Genomic DNA, 23,660 nt, shown 5'->3' on the forward strand with positions numbered 1-23,660 from the left:
CTGCCAGCTCCCAATCATTATTAGAGATCAGGAGTGGTCTATGATGCAGCGCAGAAACCTCAACCGTCCATGGATGCATATCTGGGTGGTGAAGCCCACGCACACATGCATTAGGTGGCAGCAAGAGCATAAGAAATGATTCATCACTGGATTCCTTCAACATCTTTAAAAATGCTCTATTTTGTAAAGTGAAAAGACCATGATGGTTTTATTACACTTTTACACGGACATAAAATCCCAACTGAAACCTCAGTTAAAATAATTTAAATGTATTCCATGTGCATCAAATCAAAAGATGTTCAATGTCTTATAGTTTGCATACTTTCTAAAGCAGCCACAGCCTGAGTAGGAAAGTCTGTCCTCTGCCATTATACTGCCATTGTTCTCTCTGGGAAAGTAGTTATCTCAATGCAGAGGTCCAACACCCACCCTACAGAGCCAGGGCTGTCCAATAAGTGGGGAACATGAATTTTGTTGATTGCAGAGTTATAAGTCTAATCCTGTAACAAGACTAATGCTTTACTACAGAGTGCAGGCTAATTGTACTAAAGTCAATCGACTTGGTCACAACCATCCTGTTTTATTTTGCTACATTTGATGATTGCCAGCGGTTATAAGTAATCATTGTGTTAAAAGAGACCTCTGGGTAATCCAGCAGTATGTGGAAGACCTGCCCGCAGAATCCCTATCCAAAGAGCCAACTGGCGCACACGGATGCGCGCTAGCGCGAACAGGGACACACGGGTGTGCGATAGTGTGAACGGGCGGATGCGTGAGGGTGCGCGCAGATGCGCAGTGTTACTGTTCTTGTTGCCCAGAGGTCTATTTAAGGGAATCTGTCACTGTGCCTTCTTGCTATCCAGTCTACAGCATTCCCTGTGACCCTGCTACTTGTTACCAGTTTACCTGATTCCTGTCTACCCGGCCTGTTCCTGACGACGTCTGTTTGCTGCCTGCCACTGACCCCGGCCTGTCCGACTACCCTTCTGTCTCTTCCTTTGGTTTGATCGCTGCCCACCTGTTACCAACCCGGCCTGTACCTCGACTACCCTCCTGCATCCGTTTGGTACCTGCTCTGACCACTAGTGTTGATCCGGCCTGTCTGACTCTGCCTGTGTTCCTGCCTGACCTGCAGCCAGCCGATCCAGCCCTCCTGCTGTACTACAGGACACCTCCTCGCTGTAAGCTGTTCCAGAGTTCCTGCCAAGCTCAGGCACCTCCATACCACCGCTGTTCCAGTGTTCCTGTCAGGTTCCTGTACACCTCTTCTCAGCCTGCAGATCCTGTGCTCTTTCTGCACTACAGAACACCTCTGTGCTACCGGTTGCCCCAGCTGTGCTACAGAACTCCTCCCAGCTGTCTGCGGTGTTCCAGTCACCAGTTTCAGCTTGCTGTTCCTGCCTGCCTTTCTTCAGCTACTTCAGAGGTCCAGACTAGCCCCACACCTGCCATCTATCAGGCACTTGTGCCTCTCTGAACTCTTGAGTCCCTGTCTCCACTACCAGGAGTTACAAGAGGCCACTCCCTGCATTCTGGGCTCCAACACCAGGTACGTGACACATTATATTCTGCCTGCCAGGATGGCTCCTTGCCAGCAGAATACAATAGCACTGATTGAGTTGATGGAGGAATAGAGCAATTTTATTTCCTTTCACCTCTTTGTTGATTTATGTATACTGATACATGTTCACTTTCTCTAGCCTGTAACTGAATAAGACTTTAACCACCTCAATACAGGGCACTTTTACCCCCTTCCTACCTATTTGGGTGGCCATTTTTCAGCTTCCAGCGCTGTCACACTTTGAATTACAATTGCGTGGTCATGCTACACTGTAACCACGTGAAATTGTTATCATCTTATTCACACAAATAGAGCTTTCTTTTGGTGGTATTTAACCACTCCTGGGTTTTTTATTTTTTTCTAAAAAAAAAGAGAACAAAAATTTTGGAAAAAAAAAGTATTTCTTAGTTTCTGTCAGTAAATTTTGTAAATAAACAATTTTTCTCCTTCACTGATGGTCGCTGATGAGGCGGCACTGATAGGCTGCACTGATGGGCATTGATGAGGTGGCACTGATGAGGAGGCATGAATATGCTGCACTCATGGGCGCTGATTACCGGCATCTCCGTGTTTACATGTGACCAGCTGTGATTGGACACAGCTGATCACATGGTTAAAAAGCCATGGTCACACCGTGTCCTAGCATGTCCTAGTGTCCTAGAATGAGAGCGGTCGTTCTGGTAGGTCATCATATGAAGTTCACCCAGAATGAGAGCCGCCCCGCCCAGCTGTCATTTGACGGTGGGTGGGCGGCAAGCGGTTAAAGTGATTGTAAACGATCGCCTTGTAAAACAACCCACTCAGTTTAAGATGGGAATGAAAAGCAAAACATTTGTGAATGAATATAAAAATTAAAGATACCTTTTTTTCCCTTTTTAATAAGTGATCCCATTCCCTCTGTTCTCAGCTACATAAGAGCTGGGGGGAGGAGAAGCAACAGCACACTGAGCTTCCCAGTGAATGTCTGAGCAGACGGGGCGTGTCAGGACAAGTCTAATCATTGGAGGAGAGCAGGCTACGTTCCCAGCATAGCTAAAGAACTGACCACGACGTGTTCTCTTGCTTAGTGTGGTCAGTATCTAATATGAAAGCAGAGGGACTGGCAGGAACCATCCATAAGCAACAAAGAAAGGTGCTACTACCCTAAGTTGATGAAACTCCTCCTGAACATTCGCGTGCAGGATGCGCAGTTGCTAAGCTGCCAATGTGATGAATAGATAAAGGACAATCCGCAACTCCATACATGCTCTTTAAATCAGTCCAAATTTATTGTATCTCCTTAAAAGATACAACAGAGGTAGATGCGTTTTAGCTGCAACTGACTTGTTCACAACCTGGCAGGAACCCCAGGGATTTCACATAAAGGAAGCAGTACAAAGAGAACAGGATATTTTCTCATACAAGTACATGGTACAGCAGGGACATATCAGGAATATGAAGTGTTGGGGTAACAAATGCTTTAAATGTCTTTTAAGCTCTTGATGCTAGCTCCCGCTGGACCTTCAAGGGGTTTGGTATTCCTGGAGGCGGGGTGGGGCTTGTGATCCTGTGACCGCCGTGATTGGCTGTCATGGCGGTCACATGATCAGAGAACTTTTCATGAGTCGTCAGTGACTGCGCAGGGCGTGCACTCTTGGCACACCTTTATCGGCGCTAATGCAAGCAAATATGGAGCCCCTTAGCGCTAAGGCCTGGCCGCCGAGAGGCCTCATATTTGCGTGTGGTCAGTGCCTAGGGGTTAAAATACATTTCAGGTTTGGAATGACATACATACCGCGTAGGTTTCATTTTCAGAGTAATTTGACGGTGACATCCTCTGTTGTAGAGGAACCAGCGGAGGGCGCTCCCTTGGGAACGGCTGTTTGGTCAGCTTCCTCTGCAGCACCAGGGACAGAAAAATTGCCAACAGCAATAAGCCCAGCAAGGCCATCAGGATTATAAACCACAGCTCAGTATAGACAGCCTTTCCTTTCACCTCCGTCCCGTTCTTTGTGCTTGGAATTGAGTGTGCGGGGGCTAGAGAGAGAGAGAGAGGGAGAGACAGGAACATATAACTATCCCATTAAATAATATATATTTACTCAATAGACTTAACTGCCATTGACTTTAATTACCTGGCAAAGTCCACTGTACCTATCCAATTATAAAGCTAACTCACAGCTAATTAAAAGCAGAATTGAATGATCAAACTCTCTTAAATGTACATTCCACTTTTACTCCTACGGGGGTATTGTCCTGTTTTGTAAATAGACATTTTTCAATCCAATATTGAAGCAGATACAATATTTATATATAAAAGACAGCTAACGTGCTTTATTTCAATTGTATGGTTAGAAACTATAGACCACAAAAGGAACCATGACAAAGACAAATGGTCATTTTTACAAATAGATAATGAGAATTAATTACCTGTTCTTATTACACATTATTTTGTGTAGCTGTGATCTAAGTACTTCCTTAGCTCTAACGAGTGAAAATAGAACAGAGTGGTTTCATAAACATGTTTCACCTTCTGTTTTGTGCTTGGACAATTAAAGTGATATTAAATTGTTATTAAACCCAGGACCCTGCATTCACTATATCTGGGCTCCCACAGTATGCAGAAATATTTTAGTAAATATAAACGGCTAAATACCTTTTCTCCTCAGCAGTATATAGCAGTCTTGTGACTTCTATCAGTGTCTGGTTAAAGCTTGTAGGAGGAGTTTTCATTCTACTCTGACTGTCCTATGAGGCTGCATGACCCCTGACCCTCTGTCTGGTCCTGTGCTGATCACATGCACCCTCCCAAGAAAAAAAAAACTCTCTAGCAATATATGCCAAACTAAGCATGTGCAGAATGCCCCCAAGGCTCTGTACTATCAGGAGATTGAGGACAGTAAAAGAAGGGGAGGGTCAGAGAGGACAGGATCAAACAGTCATTTTACGCAATGCACAGGATTAACCCTTAGGTTTCACAGTGAGTATCACAAACATGCTTTACTGCATATACAGACTGATTTTACCGTTGTGGGTTTAGTATCACTTTAAGCCTAAAAGCAAACATTTATTATATTGCAGCTTAGATGTGATAGAAGCATTAGTTTTCTTTTTTGAGCTTTCTTTCCTTTATTTTTACCTGGTGGTTCTGCCATTAAGCCTTTTGCTATTCAACAAAACAAGCCATTCTGCAGATGTAGCAGTTACAGGGTCGAGACAAAACATTTACCACTGACAGGGGTGCTAACAATAATCCGCTTTTATTTATTTATGTAAAACCTTTATTCAAAAAAAAAAAACAGTTTGTTGTAACTACTTATAAAGTGTTAGCTGGAGTTTGACATCAATCTGTTAGTATATTTATATCTGCTAGTACATCTTATGCCCCGTACACACAAGCAGAATTTCTGACAGAAAAAGTCTGGAGCTTTTCATCGTATATATTCCGATCGTGTATGTATGCCCCATCAGACTTTTTACGTTGAAAATTCTGACGGACCTAGAAAAAGAACATGTTCTATAATTTTCAGACGGAACCAATTCCTATCGGGAAAACCGCTCGTCTGTATGCTGTTCCGATGGACCAAAAATGACGCATGCTCTGAAGTAACTACGAGACGGAAGCTATTGGCTACTGGCTATTGAACTTCCTTTTTCTAGTCCCGTTGTACGTGTTGTACGTCACCGCTTTCTTGACGATCGGACTTTGGTGTGATCGTGTGTGCGCAAGACAGTTTCAGTGGAACACCGTCAGAATTCTGTCGGGAAAAACCTTCAGAGTTTATTCTGACGGGAAAACCGGTCATGTCTACAGGGCATAACACTCCCCTCCTTTGCAGATTGCCAATGCTGCTGTGCAAAGGTACCCCCCCCACGCTCTTCATCCAAAGTGGGGGCATTCTAATACAGGAGGGGTGTTACTGGCCAGACCACCAGATGAATATAGAGTGGAAAAAGGTCTAAAAAAAGGAAAACGAATGCAGCAACCACATCTAATGACTGGTAAGCTGCAATATATTATATTTTTGGTTGTGGGTTTAATACTGCTTTAACAACTGTCTTTCTAAATTCCATGACACGATGGTGATTGACCTTGTGAGTGTCAGGAACATACCCCAGTATGGATAGCCACACATATAACTCAGTCATCTTAATCCAATAACCACCTTGTATGTTGTCAAAACCCTTGATCTGGAAAATTAAGCACCATAACAAAATGTTTGGGTCCAGAATAAAGTAAATTACAAATATTGGGCACAGTTTCCAACGTGTTTCGGAAGCCCAGCATCTCCCCCCTTCATCAGGGATTAACAGAATGTTGGGTTTGACAATCTGGGACACAAGAAGTAAATGATGAACTAAGTTAGCATTCCAGTTCAATCCTAACTATATCTAAACCTGCTCCTACTCCCATTCTAAGCCTATTATAAAAAAACACTGTAAGGCCCCTTTCACACTGGGGCGGCGGCGTCGGTAAATGCCGCTATTTTTAACTGACAATTGCCTGGTCATGCAACGTTGTATCCAAATAAAATGCATGTCCTTTTTTCCCCACAAATAGAGCTTTCTTTTGGGGGTATTTTGATCACCTCTGCGGTTTTTATTTTTTGCGCTATAAACAAAAAAAGAGCGACAATTTTGAAAAAAACACAATATTTTGTACTTTTTGCTATAATAAATATCCCAAAAAAAATTTCTTCATCAGTTTAGGCCAATATGTATTTTTCTACATATTTTTGTTAAAAAAAGCGCAATAAGCGTATATTGATTGGTTTGTGCAAAAGTTATAGCACCTACAAAATAGGGGATAGATTTATGGCATTTTTTATTATTATTTTTTTTTTACTGGTAATGGTGGCAATCTGCGATGTGTATCAGGACTGAGACATTTCAGCAGACAAATTGGACGCTTTTTTGGGACCATTGACATTTATACGGCGATCAGAGCTAAAAAATACCCACTGATTACTGTATAAATTTCACTGGCAGGGAAGGGGTTAACAGTAGGGGGCAATCAAGGGGTTAAATGTGTTCTCTATGTGTGTTCTAACTTTGGGGTGAATGTAGCTGACTAAAGGAGGAGATAGACCATTGTTCCTACTTGGTAGGAACAGGCGATCTGTCTCCTCTTCCCTGACAGAACTGGGATTTGTGTGTTTACATCCCTGCATCCCTTTTTGACGTGTTCCTATTGGAAATATCTCACCAAAAATGAAATTTTTGTTGCAGGGGATGCCTGAAAACTGACTTGTATCTTAGGCAGACTTCTGGTAAATTGGTGAGCCAACCACACAAGCAGGAAATTATGTTTCTGGAGAGTGGTCAGTACATATTTTGTACAGAACAACTCCAGGTAGCCATATTGCATTGCATTCTCAGAAAATTACCTTGGCTGCAAATTGAAAAGGAAAGGTAATTTTTAATAACATTCAATCACAATATTAGTGTAGCAATTGTATGCTCTATATTATTTTTTCTTTATTTGCTCCCCCCCCCCCCAAAAGTGAAGTTACCCTTTAAGATTTGTGTGTTCTCACTATAGTGACATTAATTTGCTGGCTTGAGAAAACTGTGGCTGAATGTCACTGTGTTTTAGTGTAAACACACCTCTTACTTCATCAGTTACCTCCCAAGTCAGATTTTTGACACCTTGTTATCTTAAGCCCTGATAAAGGGAGTGATATAGGGCCCTCAAAATGCGTTGGCTGCTGTAACCACATGATATTTGGAATAAACTTAATTTCAGACTCAACATTGTGGTGTGGCGCTTCAACTTTCAGATCAGAGTTTTGCCTACTCAACCCAGGGTGACTGTTGTAACTCCTTGGTTTGCGGATGCTTCCCATCTACCAACGAGAGGCCCTACAGGGACTCCAAGGTTATAACGGTAGCATTAATTTGGACACAAAATCATCACACACTTGCAGCTCCAGGTTCCAGTGCCTTCGACCCCTGAATATTTTTCTAAATATCTTCTACATGTTCTGGGGTTAACCACTTAAACCATTTTGCTGGCCAAAGACCAGACCACGTTTTGCGATTCGGCACTGCGTCGCTTTAACTGACAATTGTGCGGTCATGCGACGTGGCTCCCAAACAAAATTGACGTCCTTTTTTTCCCACAAATAGAGCTTTCTTTTGGTGGTATTTGATCACCCTTGCGGTTTTTCTTTTTCGCGCTATAAACAAAAATGGAGCGACAATTTTGAAAAAAACGCATTATTTTTTACTTTTTGTTATAATAAATATCCCCCCAAAAATATATATAAAAAACATTTTTTCCCCTCAGTTTAGGCCTATACGTATTCTTCTACATATTTTTGGTAAAAAAAATCGCAATAAGCGATTATTGATTAGTTTGCACAAAAGTTATAGCTTTTACAAAATAGGGGATAGTTTTATGGCATTTTTATTAATAATTTTTTTTACTAGTAATGGTGGCGATCAGCGATTTTTATTGCAACTGCGACATTATGGCGGACACATCGGACATTTTTGACACATTTTTGGGACCATTGTCATTTATACAGCAATCACTGCTATACAAATGCAGTGATTCCTGTGTAAATGACACTGGCAGTGAAGGGGTTAAGTGTTCCTAGGGGTGTGTTACTAACTGTTGGGGGCTGGGCTTTCATTTAGTGAACACTGATCTCTGCTCCAATCACATGGAGCAGAGATCAGCGTCACTTGTTGCTAGGCAGAACGGGGAGATGCTGTTTACAACGGCATCTCTCCGTTCAGCCGCCCCATGAGACGATCGCGGGTATGTCCGCAGCGATCGAGTCCGCGGGACCCACGACCGGACTCACAGGGGTCCCAACCAGCACGCGAGCGCGCCGGCGGCGGTGCGCTCGCGATGGCAGGGCGGCATTAAAGATTGGACGTACCTGTACGCCAATATGCCTGCCCATGCCATTCTGCCGACGTATATCGGCGTGCGCTGGTCGGGAACTGGTTAATGCACAATATTTTCTGCAGTAAAATAAGTCATTATTTTCCCCACCTTCCTTATCAAAAACAAAAAAAAAGATGTGCAGGTTTCAGATGCAGACTAATCCATCTTCTCTTTTTTTTTTTTTAAGGATTTGTTTCCTTTTTTTCTTTTTTTTTGTGTGATCAAGCCAGCAACACCCTTCTTGTCCTAGGGCAGTGATGGCGAACCTTGGCACCCCAGATGTTTTGGAACTACATTTCCCATGATGCTCAGCTACACTGCAGAGTGCAGGAGCATCATGGGAAATGTAGTTCCAAAACATCTGGAGTGCCAAGGTTCGCCATCACTGTCCTAGGGTGTCTACAATCTGGATGAGATAGTATAGAAGACCTCTTTGGACAGCAGTATAGTCAACCGGGGTGGGGGTAGGTAATGTTATACTAGCAGCTTTATATTACTTAAAGTGGTTGTAAATGCTGAGGGCTTTTTACCTGCATGCTATTCTGTTCTGTGTGCTGCTCCCCCCACAGGCCTCCCTAATACTCAACCGAGCCCCATCTCGATTCAGGGTTGTACATAGGAGCCTCAGCTACCCTGGGTCTCTCTCTCTCCTCATTGGCTGAGACACAGCAGTGAGAGCCATTGGCTTCCACTGCTGTCAATCCCAGCCAGTGAGTCAATTGAACAAGCATCAGTGCCCCCATAGCAAGCGGCTTGCTATTGGGGGCACTGGTCCAAGGGGAGGTGCCAGGAGCACTGGCGGGGGACCCAAGAAGAAGAGGACCAGGGCTGCTCTGTGCAAAACCATTACACAGAGCAGGTAAGTATGACATGTTTGTTATTTAAAAAAAAAAAAAGGGAACTTTTAGAATCACTTTACCAAATTGAAGCTGAACTCCAGCTAACACTTTATAAGCAGTTGCAGCAACAGTTTTTTTTTTGTTTTTTTTTTCATTTTGGGATAAATATTTTAGGCGAAAAAATGAAAGCTGCCCATTGTAAGCACCCCTGTTTTATCAACCCTCTAACTGCTACTTTGTCTGAACAGATTGGTCAGCTTGGTCTGTAGAGGAGGTTAAAAAAAAAAAAAAATTAAATTAAAAACGTCAAAATAAAATAAAAATTTAAAGATGACGAATGCAGCCATCACATCTAAGAATTGGTGAGTTGCAATTTAATACATTCGTGTAATACTGCTTTCATTTAGAAAGGAAATGTTCCCATTTGCTGAAATATTAAATTTGCCTCAAAATTTGCATTGCAGACTGTTTTCTGATCATGTCAATGGTAATCATCGGCATTGATGATGAGCTAACACTAAAGCAAAGCCTTTCATGCTAAAAAAAAAAAAAAATAAAAAAAATAAAGGCATGTGATTACTGTGTACATGCTGACACCCAATGCGAACCTAACAAACATAACAAAACTAAAATAATAATAAAACTCTCAAATCGTATTTGAAAAAATAAAAAGGTGCATCCACAACTCTCAAGACCCTCCAAAAAGCATGCTGCATCCTTAACTTCCACCAAAAACTCCTTCATTTTGCCCTTCCTATTGACTGCATTGTATTTTAAATTTGAAAATGAGGACATTTTGCTGAAAAGGCTTGGTTTTTACTGAAGTTCCAGCAAAGAGAAAACTCTGTTTTGCTTATCCCTACCTAATAAAATCTATTGTATGTACATAGTAGCCCAGCTATGGGCTGGAGATGTATCTCCAGCTGTGCACATGCACCCAGAATGGCCATTATCTTTTCATCGGAAAAATAAAGCTAAAAATCAAATTAACATGCCGATGCCTGCCATTTCTTTGTGTGCCCTTTAAATTAAGAATATCTAAAATACTTTGTAGCTTAGACTCTCAGTGTTCGATTTCTCTTGTGTCTTTATGCAGGCAATCAGAGAGGTTTTAGTTTGCTTTGTTCTAAAATCATTGGCTGCCAGAAACATATAAACCTATAGGTGTCACTACAGCAGTATGGAAAAGGTTAAAGACAGAGCGAGAACCAAGAAGGAATTAATATATGTACTTGGGTTTCCTTCTTTTTTTGTTTCAATATTTTTTTATTGATATGTCAAATAGAAAGGAAAAAGTACAATCATATAAATACAAGATAGTCAAAAATAAACATTAGTGCGGTAGAATTATTTCTAGAAAGACCCATCTAACGACAAAAATATTAAAAACAGTGTTACTAAATGATTGTTGCAAAGGATCTTGTCTTTAAGAGAGACATCTCTAATATAAACAAAAAGGAGTGGAGAAAAGTTCAATAAAGAAAGAAAAGAAAAGAAAACAATTGAAAATAGAGAGTACCGAATAGAGTACTGAAAAAGGAGTACACGACAAGGAAGTAATATAAAACTGATCATAAACAATTTGACAAATGGTCTAAGCAGGGTTTCCATACTTTGTCTAGTAATATTGCTGTAAGACGTTTATTAGTCATTATAAATGACAATTTATTTTTAACCAATTCAATGGGAGCAGTAGGAGATTTCCAGGATTTGGCTATTGCAATTCTAGCAGCAGTAAAGATAAATGCTATAAATTTCTTTATATGTCCCCGAGAATTTTCAATTGGGTATCCCAATAATGCTTGTTTAGGAGATTTAATAAGGTTAATTTGGGTTAAGGAGTATAATTATAAACACGCATCCAAATTTTTTTTATTTTTGGACATGTCCATCAAATATGGAACATAAGGGGTTATTTATGAAAAGCAAATCCCCTTTGCACTTGAAAGTGCACTTGAAAGTGCAGTTGCTGTAAATCTAAGGAGTAGATCTGAAATGATGGGAAGCTCTGCTGATTTTATCATCCAATCATGTACAAGCAAAAATGCTTTTTATTTTCCTTGGATGTCTCCCTCTGATCTACAGCCACTGCACTTCCATGTGCACTTTCAGTACAAAGTGGATTTGCCTTTAGTAAATAACCCCCATAGTGTCATCCATACCACATCCCCTAAAACATAGTGGTGATACCGGGAAATATTTTGCTATTCTAATCGGTACCATATACCACCTTAGTAATATCTTATAATTTGCTTCTATCAGGGAAGTATTAATATAGGATTTAGAGGCGTATTGTGCAAACTTGAACCAGTCATTAGTTAAAATTGTTTCATCTAGATCTTGTTCCCATTTATGCATGTAAAATAATTTTTCTGAATAAGAAATCAAAAAAGAATACATTTTTGAAATGTGACCAGTATGTTTATAAAAAGATCTAAATAAGCATTCCATTGAGGTGGAAGAAGTCAGGTCAAATGAATGTTGTAAAGTCTGTATATAACGCAAAATCTGGGAATAATGTTGCATCTCAGAATGAGGAAATTTAAATTTCTCTCGGAGTGTTTGTATTGTTAAAATACCCCTATGGTCATAAAAATCAGCAATTCGTAATAAACCTTTATTCGTCCACCAAGAAAAAACGAGTGATTTGAGATCCGGGGCGAATGAAGGATTACCAGTTAAGGGAGCTAAAGGAAAATGGAGAGGAATGCATTTATGAGTTTTACTTAGTCTGTCCCATAAACTGAAAGAAAAGGAAAGTGTAGGACACATTATAGGTGGTCTATTTTTGTTTCGTAACCACATTAAATGGCTAATAGGTTTCGATGGATAAAGAAAAGATTCAATTTTCATCCACGAGGATTGTGGTGACTTTGAATGAAAATGGATTAGTTGAGCTAACTGTGATGCATGAAAGTATTTTACTAAATCTGGTAGTCCCAAACCTCCTTGTAATCTTGGTGCATGTAGTGCGTGCATTCACTCAGGGTCTTTTATCTTTTATTCACCCAGATAAAGTTTGGTATTTTCCGTTGGAGCAATCTAAGTTCCGGCATTGGATCTAAATCGGTAATGTTCTGAACAGATATAATAATCTTCGTAAGATATTCATTTTAATTGTGTATAGTCTACCGAACCATGAAGGTGGAGAACCTGCCCAGCATTGAAGATCTAATGACAGTTTTTTATATAATGGGGATAATTGGCTTTATAAAAGTGTAAGAAAAAATCCCAGATATGCAAGTTTCCTTTTGCCATTTAAAGGGGAATGATTTTTGTATCGTTTGGACAGTATCTGTATTAAGGTTGATGTTTAAGGCCTCAGATTTCGAGTGATTATGTTTAAGACCAGAAATTTCAGTAAAGTATTGCAATGTTTGGTATAGATTGGGTAGCAAAGTTATCGGGGAGGAGAGGAGCATTAGAATATCGTGTGTAAAAAGAGCACATTTATGTTCTCTGTCACCACAATATACGCTTTTAATATCAGGGTGATTTCTGATTTTTATTGCCAAGGTTTCAAATGCCAAGATAAACAATATGGGAGAAAGGGGGCATCCTTGTCCTGGACCTCTGTAAATATTCATAATTCATCAACTATAACATTTTACAATAAGTTTGGCTGTGGGTGTACTGTATAAGGTCTGTATTATAATCAAGAAATTGTGATCTAACCCATAGCATTTTAATACATAAAATATGTAGTCCCAGGACACAGAATCAAAGGCCTTATGAAGTTCCAATAATAAAAGCATTCCCTTCCGCATGCCACAGTTATCCTAATTAGAGTATAGTGCCAAAATTATATTTATTAGTCTCCGGATTTGATCGGGATATTGTCTAGTAAGAACAAACCTAACCTGGCCTGGATGCATATAATGAGATAAAAATGTGTTTAATCTTGTTGCTAATACTTTCGTTAATATCTTAAGGTCCACAGTAATAAGCGAAATTGGACGATAATTTGCACAATTGCTATGATTTTTTCTTGAAGTAGGGATTACGTGGATAAAAGCCAAATTTTCATGGGATGGCAAAGGAGATCCTTTTTTAAAATTATTGAAAAAAGAACATAAATGTGGTACCAATAAATAAAACGTTTTTAATTGCTGATCTAATTTCACGATCCATAAATTCACATTCCATAAAACCTGTATGATCTTTCGTAATTCTTGGGAGTGAGAGATCCTGAAAGAATTTATCAGCATGAATGATGGAAAATGAATCCGGAAAATCATAAAGTTTAGAATAAAAATGTAAAAAAAAATCTCGGACTATAAGCTGCGGATTTTGGGTTGAATTACCATTTTTCGAGCGTAACTTTGACATGGCTGGGTTAAATGAACGAGGATTACGTTTTCCTGCCAATAATGTAGATGGTTTGTCTCCTGCATAATAGAATTGATGTATAAACCATCGTAGATACCGTACTTCTCTGCTTTGGTAGTAAGACCAAGATTTAGAATAGTACATGCTGCATCAATTTTATGTCATAAATCTAAATGAGGGTTATGTTTTTGTTCACAAGTGATATTTTGCAGTTCTGCTTCCTGTTCCTGTAGTATTATATGTTCACGGATTTGCTTTGATCTAGAGGCTATTTGAATTAATTTGCCACGAATGGTGGCTTTATGAGCTGCCCAAATAACATTTGGGGAAATATTTTGGGAGTGGTCATCAATAAAATATTGTTTGATGGCAGATTCTGTTTCAATGTAGATAGAAGGATCATTAAGTAGGGAAGCATTCAAGCACCAAGAGGAGGATTTATGTTTGAATCATATATTTGATAACGTGAGTCGTACTGAGGAATGATCAGACCACGACACATCAAGTATGGCAGATGAAGTAATAAAAGAAAGCAATTGTGATAGTGTAAATAGATTATCTATTCTAGAGTAAGTTTTGTGTACGTGAGAATAAAAAGTAAAATCTCAAACTGTGGGGTTGAGATCTCTCCAAATGTCTATAAGATTGTAAGAGTATAATAATAATATATCAAGGATTCGATCTAGAGGCATGTTACTATCTCCTCCTAAAATAACATGACCATCTATATGGGGCATTAAAGTATTTAGCATAGATTTAAAAAATGTCACCTGTCCTACATTCTGAGCATAATAGGAGATCAGAGTAATGGTATGTTCATAAATTTTACCAATGGCCATAATGTATCTCTCATCCTCAAATACTACAGTAGGATCAAAAGGGACATGTTTAGCTATACATATTGCCACACCTCTTTTATTCTCTGGTCCATTAGAGAGATAGAAAGTGGGATTTTGCATGTAGGTATTTAGGGGTTGAAGTTTGGGAAAAGTGAGTTTCTTGTAGGAATAATAAATCTATACCCAACTTATGGTAGTACTGAAAGGCTGTTGTGCGTCTAATCGTGGGATTAAAAGCCTTGTATATTGCGTGTTAATACATTACATTTGGAGGAAGCAGCAGTAAACATTAACATTTATTGCCCTTTACTTGTATAAGAAAAATCTCCAGCAATGTGCGTGTAAATCCATTACATATCCCGGATACAATAAGTTTTAAAGAGGAAGTAAACCCTGATGAGTTTACTTCCTCTTTCATTCCCTGCAAAGGCAAAGCATAATGGACTACTATGCATTGCATAGTAGCTTATTATGTGTCACTTACCTGACACAGGAGCCAGCGAAGTCACTGCTGTCCCCTGTAGTCCACCGCATCCATCTTCTCGGTGGGTCTCGCAGCTCCGCCGCTATCATTCGGCGAACCCGCGATGACGTCACTCCCGCACATGCGCACGGGAGCCGAGACGCGCGGCATTGCGCGGCATCTTCGTTATCGAGGATGCCATGCTCAGTGCGCACCGCTGTCTACTGCGCATGTGCCGTAGACAGCGGTGCCTGTCTTCGGGCAAATATCTCCTAAACCGTATAGGTTTGGGAGATATTTCTTGGACCTACAGGTAAGCCTTAATCTAGGCTTACCTGTAGGTCAAAGTGGTTTGTAAGGGTTTACAACCACTTTAATAAGGATGGTGTACTCAAGCAAAGAAATAACATGAAATAAAAGAATAGGGAAAGGTTAGTAAAAAAACTAAATACTAATTCAGTAGTGTACCAAAAGGTATAAATACATTAATCCTACTTTTTGGGAAAATAATATTCCCATAAATTGGTGTCAGGTTACCGCTCTCAATCGAGTTATAGCAAGCTCACTTAGAAATGGCATGCATGTCCACACCAAACCTTTTCCTTTAGAAAATGTATAAAGGAAGCAGATATATTCCCGGAGTAGGCAGAACAGAAGAATCAAAATAATATAACCATTTTCTATATGAGATTAAACTTAACTGCTTAAAAAAAGCAAATAAAGCAGAACAGTCGGTTAAGTCCCAAATAGCTTGAGGTGGGTGACCTGTAAAATCGGATGAATCAAGTTATTAACTAACAAATTGTATCAATAATTGGAAGAATCAACCAGTAGAAGAATATATTTTCTTGGATGAAGAACCACCTTGTTGGACTACAGGGGTGAGGGCAGGCAAACTTGAATCCTCATAGAAGTATCATTGGAGGTGAGACCCAGGCCAAGAAAAACATCCTCTCCTTCCTGAAAATTGGAGCCATGTAATAAAAGGACAAGTGAAAGGGAAAGGACCAGCAATATTTAATTTAATGATCGATCAAGTGAGTTAGCAATGGTTTCAGCAAACATTGTTAATTGAGAGATATCTGCAAAAATCTCAATGTTTTGATCCAGGAGTTTGATGTCATGTTTAAGTCTGGCAGCAAACATTAATTTCTCCTTAATATTGTAAAAATGTAATTTTACTATGCTATCTCTGGGCAAGCCATCCGATCTAGGAGCTGTCAGGCCACGATATACTCTGTCGATTTCAAGATGGTGGGGTGAAATATCAGGGATCAGATCTTGTAGCAATATATGTAGCGCATCTTCCAAATCCACCACCGATTTTGGGTAATCCCCATACTCTAAAATTATAACGTCTAGAACGATTTTCTAAATCTTCAATTTTAACATTGTTCTTGCAAAGATGAAATTATGGTGACGTTCTGGTTTACACGCTGCATTGTATCATCCATTTTGTATTCAATAGTATCTAAACGTACACCAAAAATTTGTAAGTCAGATTTCAATTCAATAGTGATAATATAATAACTGCAGAGAATTTATGCACAAAACTGTGTCACCAGATGGAGGAGCTGGTTGAGGGGATGAGAGTACTCCCATAGGACTTGTTGGAACTATATCTATATTAGTCAGATCAGCTACATAAGAAGCAAGGGAAACTATTGATTACATCACCCCTTTGAGAAGATTAAGAAGGAGGGAGCTGGATCATGTCAGCACTTAGTATCTGAGGAGGACTAGTCATGGATGGGGAAGAAAAAGAACTCGGTACCTGGTGAGTGTGAGAAGCAGTCAATATATGAGCAGAATCAGACAGATTTGGAAGATACGGCTGTGCGTGGAGTCACTGTCTGTTCTGCTGACATTTTAGGTGAAGGAGACTTCTGAGGTACTGAGTGCGAACATTTAGATGATTTGGGTGGCTTGTTTTTTTTTACCACTCCTGTATTTCTACGCTGCATGTTAAGGTTCCCAATCTGAAGGGAGATATAATCTGCCATTCCCAGGTATCCGGATCGCTTATTATAAACTTGAAAATGGCGGTGATATGCGGGAGCCGTTCAGAACATGTCCGATCCTGGGGCCCGTGCTTGGGTTTCCTTCTTAAACCATGTTATACTTATTTCACACAGCAAATCACCTTTACTATGTCCTAACTATAAAGTTTAATTAAATACAATAATAACAACTCAATAAAATCCTAATTCTATGCAGAGGAAGAACAACATTGTGAGTATTTACTAATTAAATCAACCATAATTTATTTATTTTTATTGTCTCAATAAAGTAATTAACATGTTCTAATGATGTAATACTTTATAAGAATTTAAAGCAGAGTAAAGCCCCATACACACTATCATATTTTCTGCTGATTTTTGTCTTCAGATTTACCATGTAATGCAAGGGCCTGCCTGATTGCATACAAATTTAAACTCCTAAGGTTTGACCTCATATTATATGGTTTTGGTAAATCTGAAGGAAAAAAATTAGCAGAAAATCTGATGTGTGTATGGAGCTTTATTGTAAAATTCAGTCTGCATGGCTCATGTCCAAGATTTGGAGCATGAGCTACTTTGGTGCCTCTTTGGAGCGGGGAGAGGCCCATTCAAATAAATAGTGACGCTCCAAAACATGCTAAAAAAACGAAAATCAAAACAAATACAAGACATATTAGCATCACTCAAGTGTGAAAGAGGCCATAAAGAAGCAACAAAATTGACTACTGTAACTCACTACGGACTATAGTTTTGGTTCATGTTGATGATGTCCACATCAATAGCTTCTGCTTTATGGTAGCCATACACAGTACCATATAACTGGACATTCTCTATTCAACAAACCGACCAAATCGGATGTAGCTCGCCCTCTAAGGAGCCACAGATGAACTGGATCCTCCCACTCCTGCACAGCCAAGCACACCAAATTTTCACAGGCACTCCAGAGTCAGAGAACAGTCCGTGACTTTGTTTTTGTATTTTATTAGGGGGTTTCAACTTGAATAGGGATGGGAGGTTAAGGGATGCCCACTTGACTTCAACAACAGAACTTCGGCAACAACTTCAAGGACATCTTCCTATATACAGTCTCCTTGACACTCCTCCTGCACTTTACTTGCTTGCCGTCTCCAGCTGAATCACTGTTGATAGATCTGATAAATTCTCAGTCAGATTAAAGCAATGGTCCTTTGCAGGCAGGAACTCAAAGCAACATTCTGTGTAGCAGAATACATTGATCAGCTTGTAATCTTCCTCCTGTGGCAACTGGTCCCAGCACCAGCTATTCAGGCACTGCCAACCTACTGGGCTGCAGCTGCTCCTTTCACTGGCCCTCCAGGCTAACTTTCCTCCATAGTCCTCCAGACTGAATTTTCAGCAGCTCACCCGGCTGACTCTGCAGGAGATCTCCTGAGGAAGGATGAAGACTTGGCACAACGTGGTCTTCAGGGAGAACTGGCTACATATGGTAGTCTCCCCCCCTTGTAAGTTTCCAGTAGTGCTCATCTATTCACACTGTCCTCTCTCTTGCTCCAGTGCCTCCAGGATGAGCTTCCTCCATGTGTTGTGGCAGGACTCTTCTAGCACCTGAGCTCAAGGTCACCCCCCCAGACTAAGGGTACCCCTGAGGGCCACCGACGGCCTCCTCAGCACTATATCTCCATCTTCCTCCATCTGCCTCTGCTGGCATGGCTCATGGCTATTTATGAGGCAAGCTCTGCCCCCTGCCAGCCCACTACTGGGGATTGGCTGAGGCCTCATAAATGTTCCAGGCAGCTCCTCCTAACCTCAGCACTCCAAAGCTAAAACACATATGTCTTTCTCTGTAGCTTCAACTGAACAGGACAGTGAATAAATGGGAAGTGCTCTGTGCTGAGCGGCTCCATGCTCATTCACACGCTGAAGCATAGTAAACACATTTTACTATGCTTCAGTTGTCAATGAACACTATCATAGAGGGTGTTCTTCAATGCTCCTACGATGGCCATACACGGTGTGATAAAACTGAATGATCAGTGTCAGAATCGACAAAACAATGGAATTGGACATCGATCCAGCAATACAAAAATGGCATGGCAGTGCGATGAGCGACAGAGGCAGTTTTGATCAACACAAGCCAATTGATTGTGGCAGAAAAAAATTGGGATCTTTCGTGTCCTTGTAAATCACTTATAATTGATCTACATGGAAAAGCAAGGAAAAAATTCATCGATTGACCCTGTATGGTCGATTTTTCTTTTTTTCTCACCATAACCGATCAACTTGTGTTGATCAAAACTGTTGCTATCTGGCCCTCTTTCCTTGGCCGTTCAATTTTTGTTTCGCCTGACTAATGTCTGATTGGATAGTTTTGTCATCATGGACATCAATTGTTCAGTTTAATTTTACCATGTATGGCTACTGTAGGCGTGAAGCATAGTTGGGACTCAAATGTACTTTTATTTTTTTTTCCTTTATATGCTTATTTTTAATACTTTTGCAAAATTAAGTTTATTGACTTATGACTTACAACACACCCCCTATCAACTTAGACCTATTGGTCAGCAGTCAACAAAGTTCATGCTCCCTGCAGATTGGACTCAGCAGGGAGCATGTCAGACCACTGTAGAGAGACCACTGCTTCCACACGGGTTCTCTGCAGAATGCTGGCAGTGGAAAGGCTTTTTACTGGCTGTGGCTGCTTTCTAAAGAAAACACATGGTTAGCCTTTGCACATGTTTTGTTGTAATGCACCTGAATATATTTAGCTGATTTAAGCAGAAAGTTTAGTTGGGCTTCAAGATTTAAAAAAATAATACATAGAAAGCATGTCAAAAAGTATATATATTTTTTTTTAATATATAAAATAGAAGTAATGGTAGACAATGAACGCCTTACCAAACATACACTGTCACGTTCTTTTAAAATCCATCCACAAGCTTTTGTCCTTTCCTCTGCAGAGACCAGGGAGAGCAAAATTTGTTTTACCAGCTTCCTGTCCCACCAAGCCTTTTCTCTTATAAATAGCTTCTATACTGTTCCGCTCCAATAGCCCCCTATTATTCCGGCTCCTGGACTGTCTCCCATATACAGCGCAGCCCTATTATTTGCTAGTTATTAATCTGCACATATTTATTTTCCATCGTTATGGCTGGCTGCACATTTGCATCTCCATATATCGTGTTACTAATAGGTCATTATACCCCTCCTCATATCTGGCTGATAAACGGCAGCCTTCTCCCACCGTGTACTCTACATTTGGAAATACGTCTTTGTGATAGTGAAACCGGCTCTTTCAGCAGAGTGGTTTGCTTTAACTATGTTGCCCTTATTTATTTAAAGGGTACGTAACCCCTGAAAATGAACTTTCCTCCTATTTGCTTCCTTTTAGTCCGTTAAGAATACCATTTAAAGCACCCATTGATCCTGCCAAAATTCCAGTAAGGTTTTAACTTGCTGTAGTAAACTAACAGCACATTGCCTTTGCTGCACTGAAATCTCAAGGATTCTTATGAGCCTTAAAGTGATTGTAAATTTTCGTTAAAAAATAAAATAAAAAATAACAAACATGTTATACGTTCCTGCTCTATTGCAGTGGTTTTGCACAGGGCAGCCTGGAACCTCCTCTTCTCAGGGTCTCTTCACTGCTCCTGGCCCCTCCCTCCTGTTGAGTGCTCCCACAGCAAACAGCTCGTTAAGAGGGCACCCGAGCCGAGCTGCAGCTCCGTGTATCCATTCAGACATGGAGCTGCCGTTCTGCCCCGCCCCCCTCTCTCTTGATTGGCGAACTGACTTTGACAGCCGTGGGAGCCAATGGCGCCACTGCTGTGTCTCAGCCAATCAGGAGAGAGGGTCTCAGATGGCCCAGGGACTCTTGGACATTGCTGGACAGAGATGGGGCTCAGGTAAGTATTTTAAGGGGCTAAGGGAGGCTTCTGCACACAGAAGGCTTTTTAACTTAATGTATAGAATACATTAAGATTAAAAAAAAACTTCTGCCTTTACAACTCCTTTAGCCTAGTAATTACCTTTCCTCTTTGCTATAGAAAAAGTGGGGAAGATACCCTGTAATTCTTTGCTTGGGTACCAGCATTGCTCTTTCATAGACAACAGGCCGCTACCCATTGGAAGTCTGCCACTGTTACATGGAAAACTCCAAAAGATCCAGACAGCTGCACTCCAAAAATAAACATCCAACTTTATTGGAACAATAAAATCACTTAAGACATTGTGGGAACAAAGGAAAGAGTCAACGCATTACATCGTGAGTAAGTGCTGAGATAGCACGAAACCCTTCGACCATTTCCTTTGTTCCCACAGTGTCTAGGTACTGTGCTTAAGTGATTTTGTTGTTCCAATAAAGCTAGATTTATTTTGGAGTGCAATACTCTGGATCCTTGGAGTTGTCAATGCTGCTCCTCCATAGATTTAGTACAAGTGCGGGTGTATTGTCACCCTAGGGCAAGAAGTGTGTCAAGCACCATTTACACCTGCGTATGTGCTAGTTACTGATTACATGCAGGAGACCCAGAATGAGTTCCTGGCAGTTAGCTGAGGGCAGAATCTCCATTGAAAGCAATAATGGGAGGCTGATGGGCCCTGCAGCTAATCGCTAGCTCTCCCGCATGTAATCTGTAATGTCCCCATTTGCAGGTGTGAATGGGGCCTCTTTGGCAGGATCACCATGTTAAGGTTAAAGAAAAAAAAAGCCTTGAAGAAAAAACAAAAAAATGGTTTGAATATTCTGTATATCTCACACAAAACTATTTTTAGTCTGAATAGAGTATGGTATGGTTAAAATACCATCCATTTTTCTGATCTCATCCAATTTAGGAGGTTTCCCTTAATTTCCTGTACTGGAGACAGGACAGGAAGTGGAGGGCATTTTTTGGGCCCTCGCACAAGGGTAGCTGAGCCTGTTCAACATACACTATATATAAAAGTATTGGGATGTCTGCCTTTACATACACATTAACTTTGATGGCATCCCAGTCTTAGTCCTTAGGGTTCAATATTGAGTTGGCCCACCCTTTGCACATCAGTGCCTGACCTCACAAATGCGCTTCTGGAAGAATGGACAAACATTCCCATAGATATATTCCTAAACCTTGTGGACAGCCTTCCCAGAAGAGTTGAAGCTGTTATAGCTTGCAAAGGGTGGGCCAACTCAATAATGTGCCCTATGGAGTAAGACAGGGATGCTATTAAAGTTCATGTGGGTGTAAAGGCAGGTGTCCCAATATTTTTGGTAATATAGTGAAATACTGGTATCTTTCCCCTGCCATGGAAGCCCAGGTGCAGGGTACAGCCTCCTGGATGACTCTGCGCTGGTGTATTCAGTTATAAAACAATGAAAATAGTACTACTAATATGGTAATTGTGATGTAGAATGAAACTGATAAATGGTTTTCAATTTTTTTTGTATGTGAAAAGTGTGGCGTGCATTTGTATTCAGCCTCCTTTACTCTAATACCCCTAACTACAATCTAGTGGAACCAATTGCCTTCAGAAGTCACCTAAATAGAAAATAGAGTCTACCTGTCTGTCATTTAATCTCAGTATAAATACAGCTGTTCTGTGAAGCCCTCAGAGGTCTGTTAAAGAACCATAGTGAACAAACAGCCTGATGAAGGCCAAGGAACACATCAGACAGGTCAGGGATTAAGTTGTAGAGAAGTTTAAAGCAGGGTTAGGTTATAAAAAAATATCCCGAGCTTTGAACATGGAGCACTGTTCAATCCTTCATCCAAAAATGGAAAGTGTATGGCACAACTGCAAACCTACCAAGACGTGGCTGTCCACCTAAACTGACAGGCCGGGTAAGGAGAACATTAATCAGAGAAGCAGCCAAGAGGCCCATGGAAACTCTGGAGGAGCTACAGAGATCCACAGCTCAGGTGAAAGACTCTTTCCACAGGACAACTATTAGTCGTGCTCTCCACAAATCTGGCTTTTATGGAAGAGTGGCAAGAAGAAAGCCATTGTTGAAAGAAAGCCATAAGAAGTCCCGTTGGCAGGTTACGAGAAGCCATGTGGGGGACGCTGCAAACATGTGGAAGAAGGTGCTCTGGTCAGATGAGACCAAAATTGAACTTTTTGACATAAAAGCGAAATGCTATGTGGCGGAAAAAGCTAACCCATCTCCCTGAACACATCATCCCCACTGTGAAACATGGTGGTGGCAGCATCATGTTGTGGTAATGCTTTTCTTCAGCATGGACAGGAAAGCTGGTCAAAGTTCATGGGATGATGGATGGAGCCAAATACAGGGCATGTTACGCCGTGTACACACGAGCGGAATGTCTGACAGAAAAAGTCAGATGGAAGCTTTTCATCGTATATTCCGACTTTGGAACCAATTCGGGAAAACTGCTCGTCTGTATGCTGTTCCGACGGACCAAAAACAAGGCATGCTCTGAAGCAAGTACAAGACGGAAGCTATTGGCTACTGGCTATTGAACGTCCTTTTTCTAGTCCCATCATTACCTGCTGTATGACGATTGGACTTTGGTGTGATTGTGTGTATGCTACACAGTTTCAGAGGAATTCCATCGGAACGCCGTCGGAAAAACCTTCAGAGTTTATTCCGAGGGGAAAACCGGTCCTGTGTACAGGGCATTAGAGTCTGCAAAAGACTTGAGACTGGGGTGAAGGTTCACCTTTCAGCAGGACAATGACCCTAAACTTAGAGCCAGAGCTACAAAGTTTAGATCAGGGGTATTGAATTAAAATTCATGAAGGTCCAGTCAGTAAAAGGTCCAAATCATGTTTTATTC

At 40.7% G+C, this 23,660-nt stretch overlaps 1 protein-coding gene across 1 annotated transcript in view; it reads right to left on the reverse strand.

Annotated features, from left to right (window-relative positions):
• The window catches only part of LOC143986676 (usherin-like), a 105,207-nt gene that overhangs the window by 24,834 nt on the left and 56,713 nt on the right, over positions 1-23,660 (reverse strand). Inside the window, exon 8 of the mRNA XM_077485083.1 lies at positions 3,336-3,577. Within this exon, the coding sequence (XP_077341209.1) occupies positions 3,336-3,577 (242 nt within the window). The remainder of the gene's footprint in view (positions 1-3,335; positions 3,578-23,660) is intronic.

This window comes from Lithobates pipiens, unplaced genomic scaffold, assembly GCF_037356315.1.
Source record: "Lithobates pipiens isolate NorthernLeopardFrog02 unplaced genomic scaffold, aLitPip1_a1.2 Scaffold_18, whole genome shotgun sequence".
Taxonomy (NCBI): domain Eukaryota; kingdom Metazoa; phylum Chordata; class Amphibia; order Anura; family Ranidae; genus Lithobates; species Lithobates pipiens.